This window comes from Salmo trutta, unplaced genomic scaffold (genome assembly GCF_901001165.1).
Source record: "Salmo trutta unplaced genomic scaffold, fSalTru1.1, whole genome shotgun sequence".
NCBI classification, from domain to species: Eukaryota; Metazoa; Chordata; class Actinopteri; order Salmoniformes; family Salmonidae; genus Salmo; species Salmo trutta.
The window spans coordinates 4,960,920-4,969,159 of NW_021822911.1; the positions used below are offsets into that span (position 1 = coordinate 4,960,920).

General features: G+C 39.6%; 1 protein-coding gene across 1 annotated transcript; it reads left to right on the top strand.

Annotated features, from left to right (window-relative positions):
• The first annotated feature begins 2,750 nt into the window (after nucleotides 1-2,750).
• On the top strand, nucleotides 2,751-7,359 carry LOC115186420 (zinc finger protein 180-like). The gene is made up of 2 exons (XM_029746055.1): nucleotides 2,751-2,798; nucleotides 6,572-7,359. Exons 1-2 carry the CDS (start codon nucleotides 2,751-2,753, stop codon nucleotides 7,340-7,342), a joined length of 819 nt encoding a protein of 272 aa, XP_029601915.1. The 3' UTR covers nucleotides 7,343-7,359.
• Nucleotides 7,360-8,240: the final 881 nt, after the last annotated feature.

The following is an 8,240-nucleotide window of genomic DNA, read 5'->3' on the forward strand; positions in this document are numbered from 1 at the left end:
TAGGGGATAAATTGTGTTTGTACATGAGGTTCCAAGTTAGAAGTACTTGTTTATGAAAGTTTGCAAGCTTAATAGGGATTTTACCCACATCAACGTTGCATTTGAGTAAGAATTCTAGACCACCAATTTGTTGGAATATTAAATTAGGGATGATATTCCAGATGCAATCCTTATTTCTTAAATAGTTTTGCATCCATTTAATTTGAAATATTATGAGGCTTAAAAATCCAGAGCATTCAACCCTCCCTCACCTTGGGTGCTACATATTACCGCTTTTCTAAAATAATGTGGTTTATTCCTCTATATGAAGTTAAATCATTTCGTATCAACCATTTTAGTTACTGACAGAGGAACATCCAAGGCAAGGGAGGTATAAACTAATCTGGACAGACCTTCAGATTTTGATAAAAGTACACGTCCAGATAAAGAAAGATCTCTTAAAAACCAGGAGTTAAATCTCTTTCCAATTTTCTCTACAATAGGAGAGAAAGGTTGCGACGGCGCAATACCATCTAAGTAGGGGCAGAGTGAGTAGTGTTGGAGGAGAGCGAGAGGGAAAAGAATACAAGGTAGTGGTATGAGTTCTGAGTTCTGTTATACTCACAGACACCATTCAAACAGTTTTAGAAACTTTAGGGTGTTTTCTATCGAAAGCCAATAATTATATGCATATTCTAGTTACTGGGCAGGAGTAGTAACCAGATTAAATCGGGTACTTTTTTTATCCGGCCGTGCAAATACTGCCCCCTATCCCCAACAGGTTAACGAGAGTCTTATCTTTCAAATGGTGTAAAATAGCCATATGTTTGAGAAAATTGAATTGTGGTATTTTCGTGGTATTGTAGTTGGTTTTGTATTTCGTGCGGTGCGATGCCATTGGCAGTTGGCTAGGGGTTCTGCAGGCGGAACGGGGTTCCGCTAGCGGAATGTCTGTCCATAAGAGGTTAATGAATAAATAAAAAAAAGTGTTTTATGACAAACAATATTTTACAAATCCGTCAAGGCACCAACTTTGAGAAGGGTTTAAACAAAGGTTTCAAAACAATTCATGAATGTAACTGAATTTAGGTATGTTTCACCAACACTTTATAAGTGTTAAGCCAAGATGTCTTAACTTCTTGACGAGGTTGCTAGGTGTTGGGTTACGGTTGCTACAATAGCTTTCTCTATGAATTTAAGAGTGGTTACATTTCTCCTTCCCCCACCCCTCAGCTGTTTACCAAACCAAGTCACTGGGCAGCAATTTTGTTTCTGTTTAAAACCTAGGTTGTCCCTTTAAAGAGCCACACAACAATCACTCAACCAATCTGCAGTTCAAACAATAACAAAGCTGTAATTCCACCACTATTTTGGTAATAAAATGATGATGGGGGCTGGAGAAATGTAACTAATCTCAAATTCATAGACAGACCTATGGATGCAAGGACTGACCATCCATAATATCAACATTATAGTTTTAACTATGTTTTGAGGCTGTACAGTGTTGGTTTACATTGTTTCTAAACATTGGAGTAAAAAAAGCTTATTTGGGGTTGTGATGGGGTGCAACAGTTGAACTAAGCTCATGAGGCATGTGTTATATTCTTCAAGAATCAATGGCTATAAATAAATAATTTAAAAGTCACAATATGGATGTAGCAATTGCAGATTTCCCCTTTAACACCACACATCAGTTCAACAACTGCAGAGTTTGTGGCTCTGTTTTGAAGGCAGTACTTACTAGTATTAACCAGGGCCCGTTCATCATTAAAACCATTGGATGCCTTAAGATGCGTTTGGGAAACCGAGCCCAGATATCCAGTTTCCTCCTTTTCTTTTACTGTAACATCCTCCTCCTCTTTTACTCTGAACGCGTCTTCCTCTTCTTTCACTGTAACGTCTTTCTCTTCTTTCACGGTAACAGCTTCACCCTCTACTTGTTTTTGTATTATTATATCCCCCTCTTCCTCTTTCACGACAACGTTCAGCCACAGACACTCTTTCTCCGTCCAGCAGACCTCCTCTTCTTTAGCATGTGAGAGTAGCTTAGTGACCTCATGGTCGGGGATGCTAACTAGCTAGGCTAATTCTAACTTAACCAGCCCGCTAGCTGACTAATAACAACAACACCGTAAATATGAAATTAAATCGGATAACTAACTAGACGACAGAAGTGGGTTTAAAACACAGTTGCTAATATACACTAAAGCATCTAAAGAGTTTTATTGGTTCGGCTATTTTGTCTAGCAAGCTACCGAGGTGGCTGACGAACTGTTGTTGCTGTTGAAAGAAGAGTTCCGTCCACTAGATTATACGTCACACCAACAGCATTACCTTAAATTCCCAGACCGCCATCTGCTGACTGGAGTGGGTAACGCAGTTGAGTAAAATGTATACTTTATTTTCAGACAATTTTGATTGTAGGAAGCATTAGTTTTTACTCACCAGTGTAACAACACAGTGTGGTTAAAGACTTAGTAACTGAGTTGTAGTCACGATCTGGTTACCTATAAGTACAAACAGTTATGTTTTTGCATTATTACATATTTATTAACTTATTTCGGGAAATCTTCTAAACTACCCACAATGCACTATTTCCCAACGTCATATGTATTATCAACTCTATGCTACCGAGTTTGTATGCTAGTGTAACGGTGTAATGAAGTTACATTTTTTAAATATATTTAACCTTTATTTAACCAGGAAAGATTGCTAAGGACAAATTTTTATTTACAATGACGGCCAAACCCCTGCCAAACCCTAACCCAGACATGCTGGGCCACTGTGCGTTGCCCTATGGGACGCCCAATCCCGGCTTGGTATGATACAACCTAGTTTTGAACCAGGGTCTGTAGTGACGCCTCTAGCACTGAGATGCAGGGCCTTAGACTGCTGCTCGTGTGTTTACATTACACTCAGTGATAAAGAAATGGGATTCTGGGTAATCCACAGCAGATTTTTGGAGAAATTGGAAATTGAATGGTCCTGGGATAGAAATGTATAAAGTTGACATTAGATCATAAAATCCACCTTTTAAATCATACATTAGCAATTTATGTTTTAGTAACTTCTGTTGTTGGTTTGGCCTCTCTTTATATGTTATTTGCCGAATCTCAGTTTTCCATGTGGGTTTTATACTAAAGTTCCCTCTTTCAAGTTGGTAGCAAACTGGAAAATGCATCATCTTTAGGAGTGCTATTTATATCCTGTCACTACTGATCATTCATCCACACTGCATCTTCTTTAGGAGTGCTATTTATATCCTGATCATTCATCCACACTGTCTCTTCTATAGGAGTGCTATTTATATCCTGATCATTCATCCACACTGCATCTTCTATAGGAGTGCTATTTATATCCTGATCATTCATCCTCACTGCATCTTCTTTAGGAGTGCTATTTATATCCTGATCGTTCATCCACACTGTGTGTCATCAATGCAGGTAATTTATGACATGTATAAAGTATGTGTTTTATAAACTCATGAACACCAGCCAGTTTATCAGCCCGGTTCTGTTAGTTTAGGTGGATTATAGTTCTTCCAGCTACAATAGTCATTTACAACATTAACAATGTCGACACTGTTTTCTGATCAATGTGATGTTATTTTAATGGACTTTTTTTCTTCTTTTCTTTCAAAAACAAGGACATTTCTAAGTGACCCCAAACTTTTGAATGGTAGTGTACATCTCCATGTTTAGACCTAGTCTGTTCATTATATACATCTACATGATGTATTGTTACACCATGTAGGAGCAGTATAGACCTAGTCTGTTCATTATATACATCTACATGATGTATTGTTACACCATGTAGGAGCAGTATAGACCTAGTCTGTTCATTATATACATCTACATGATGTATTGTTACACCATGTAGGAGCAGTATAGACCTAGTCTGTTCATTATATACATCTACATGATGTATTGTTACACCATCTAGGAGCAGTATAGACCTAGTCTGTTCATTATATACATCTACATGATGTATTGTTACACCATGTAGGAGCAGTATAGACCTAGTCTATTCATTATATACATCTCCATGATGTATTGTTACACCATGTAGGAGCAGTATAGACCTAGTCTGTTCATTATATACATCTACATGATGTATTGTTACACCATGTAGGAGCAGTATAGACCTAGTCTGTTCATTATATACATCTACATGATGTATTGTTACACCATGTAGGAGCAGTATAGACCTAGTCTGTTCATTATATACATCTACATGATGTATTGTTACACCATGTAGGAGCAGTATAGACCAACAGTAGCTGGCTACTTATTTAGATGATGTTTGACTGAATGAAACTGCCTTAAATGTGCTGTAGTAAACATGTTTTATTCTCACTAATCAATCACCACATTCCTGTCTTTGTATGTCTCAATAGTATTATTTAATTAAATCCATGTAAAATAATCTTTGTCTGAAAAATAAAATGTGATCCTCAACTGCGTTTCCCTCCAGTCAGCAGACGGCGATGTGCGTCTTTCAGGCGATGCTGCAGCGTGACGTATAATCTAGTGGACGGTTCTTCATAAACAGCTCGTCAACCACCTCGGTAGCTTGCTAGCCAACATAGCCGAAAGATTCAAGCTATTTATACGCTTTCGGTCTATATTAGCTACTGTGTTTTAGACACACTTCTGTCGTATCTACTTGTTAACCTATTTAATTTAATATTGCGTTATTTTGTATTAGTCAGCTATAGTAGCTGGCTGGTTAAGTTAGCATTAGCCTAGTCGCTAATGATAGCTAGCTAGCTAACATCCCCGAACATGAGCTCCCTAAACTACTCCCCTCCTGTTAAAGAAGAGGAGGTCTGCTGGACGGAGAAAGAAGCTCTGGGGCTGAACATTGTCGTGAAAGAGGAGAAGGAAGAGGAGGATGTTACAGTAAAACAAGAAGTAGAGGGTGAGGCTGTTACAGTGAAAGAAGAAGAGAAAGACGTTTCAGTGAAGAAAGAAGATGCGTTCAGAGTGAAAGAGGAGGAGGATGTAGTTTATGGAGTGAAAGAGGAAGGAGAGGAGGAGGAGGAGGCAAAAGGTCAGATTAACACCAGTAAATACTAATATTTAATAACGGGGCACAAACCCTGCAGTTGTTGAACTGATGAACACACACGTGGTTTTAAAGCAGCAGTGGTTTTGTTTTCCATACATTTTAACATGCAACAATTTCAAAGATTTTACTGAGTTACAGTTCATAAAAGTCAATTGGGGCACAAGACCCAGCCAAACAGAATGAGTTTTCCACACAAAAGGGCTTCATTACAGACAGAAATACTCCTCCGCACCCCCCTCCCTCAGACGATCCCGCATGAAACATGGGACCAACACTTTACATGTTGCGTTTATATTTTTGTTCAGTATATAAACTTAGGAACACATATCAGCGTAGAGCCCTGAACTATAATAATAAGGCAGCAGTTAATCTGGCAGGACAGTGTGGTGTGTAGTGATCAGCAGTTTATCTGGCAGGACAGTGTGGTGTGTAGTGATCAGCAGTTTATCTGGCAGGACAGTGTGGTGTGTAGTGATCAGCAGTTTATCTGGCAGGACAGTGTGGTGTGATGTGTTGTGTTATTGAGGCACTTTGGTGATTCTTGATGTTCACTTGTACAACTGTTCATCATTACTATTGTATCTAAATGAATTATTTTAACACATTGGTTAAAAGACTCTTGTCACAAAAATGTAATTACATGGAGCAATATACCACATTACTTCTTACTTACATTCCTTGTGTTACAAACATTGCCAAGCTGCTCATTAGTTTTCTTGTAGTTGTGATTTTTGGTGTGATCAGTCATGGCAAAAAAAGATTTTGGCTGGTAAAAAATCAGTGGCTGGTATATTCTATCATCAGCCTGCTACAGTGGCTGGTATATTCTATCATCTGCCTGTTACAGTGGCTGGTATATTCTATCATCTGCCTGATACAGTGGCTGGTATATTCTATCATCTGCCTGTTACAGTGGCTGGTATATTCTATCATCTGCCTGCTACAGTGGCTGGTATATTCTATCATCTGCCTGCTACAGTGGCTGGTATATTCTATCATCTGCCTGTTACAGTGGCTGGTATATTCTATCATCTGTCTGTTACAGTGGCTGGTATATTCTATCATCTGCCTGTTACAGTGGCTGGTATATTCTATCATCAGCCTGCTACAGTGGCTGGTATATTCTATCATCTGCCTGTTACAGTGGCTGGTATATTCTATCATCTGCCTGCTACAGTGGCTGGTATATTCTATCATCTGCCTGTTACAGTGGCTGGTATATTCTATCATCTGCCTGCTACAGTGGCTGGTATATTCTATCATCTGCCTGTTACAGTGGCTGGTATATTCTATCATCTGCCTGCTACAGTGGCTGTTGGACCAAAATCAAACTAAAACAAGACTTTTGTCAAAGTTTGTAAAAACATTTAACCATTCACTACATTGACTGTCTGACTTTGACCTTCACACAGGAGAGAGACAGGACTATCGTGGATCCTCTGGGGAGCCTCAACAACACCATGAAGCTGACGAGGCAGAGAAGAGTCTCTCCACATCAGGACACCTCAAGAAACACCAGCAGAGACCCACAGAAAGGAAACCTCACTACTGCTGCTCTGACTGTGGGAAACGTTTCAAATCTTCATCAGAACTTAAAAAACACCAGCGAGTACACACAGGAGAAAAACCTTATAGCTATAATCAATGTGGGAAGAGTTTTACTCATTCAAGTAATCTGAAAACACACCAGAGAACACACACAAGAGAGAAGCCTTACACCTGTGATCAATGTGGGAAGAGTTTTACTCAGGCAAGCAACCTGGTATCACACCAGAGAACACACACAGGAGAGCAGCCATATAGCTGTGAGCAATGTGGCAAGAGTTTTACTCAGTCAAGCAACCTGGTATCACACCAGAGAATACACACAGGAGAGCAGCCATATAGCTGTGAGCAATGTGGGAAAAACTTTTCTCGGGGAGAACGCCTCAAAGAGCACCAGAGAACACACACAGGAGAGAAACCTTATAGCTGTGATCAGTGTGGGAAGAGTTTTACTCAGTCACGCAACCTGGTATCACATCAGAGAACACACACAGGAGAGCAGCCATATAGCTGTGAGCAATGTGGCAAGAGTTTTACTCAGTCAAGCAACCTGGTATCACACCAGAGAACACACACAGGAGAGCAGCCATATAGCTGTGAGCAATGTGGGAAAAGCTTTTCTCGGATAGAACACCTTAAAGGACACCAGAGAACACACACAGGAGAGAAACCTTATAGCTGTGATCAGTGTGGGAAGAGTTTTACTCAGTCAAACAGCCTGAATAGACACCAGAGAACACACACATGATAGAAACCTTATAGCTGTAATCAGTGTGGGAAGAGTTTTACTCAGTCAAACAGCCTGGTATCACCAGAGAGCACACACAGGAGAGACACCTTACCATTGCTCTGACTTTGAAGAGCTTTGCTTCCCTAAGAAACCTGACAACACCAGAGAACACACAGGAGAGAAGCCGTATAGCTGTGATCAATGTGACAAGAGATACTCTCATTCATGTGGTCTGATTAAACATCAGAAAATACATGTAAGGAGATCCACAGAGTGTAGAATGATCTCCAACACCAGACCTGGGTAGTAGAACACAGAGTGTGGAATGATCTCCAACACTAGACCTGGGTAGTAGAACACAGAGTGTAGAATGATCTCCAACACCAGACCTGGGTAGTAGAACACAGAGTGTAGAATGTAGTGAACATTTTTTTATTCGCACTAATCAATCAACACATTCAGGTCTTTGTAAATGTAAGTATTTAGTTAATATAGCCTGCTAACATGAATTTATTTTAACCCTCTCATGCGTGAGTTCCAAATATCTCTAACGGACGCCTCAGCGTGAGATTTTTTTATGCACGTGATGTCCGAACGTTCTCTCCATTCCAGAATGTGATTGTTACATAAACAACAACACTGAACGGTTCAGAGTGGGAGTGAGAGGTTACCGTGATTGATTGCCTGCACCGCCATTTGTATCAATAAATCACTGTCAGAAAATGTTTTGTGTGGTAATTATTTGTGTATTTACTGTTTTATTCACGTTTTCAATTCTAGGTGACAAATCATGCATTCCGATTCTTGCGTAGATTGTAATGGGCGCATATTATGTGTGTAAAATACTTTTTTGAAGGTTGTACTGATTATGATGAGCTAAGCTGTTTCCAGCAGTGCAGCAATGTTTGTTGACATA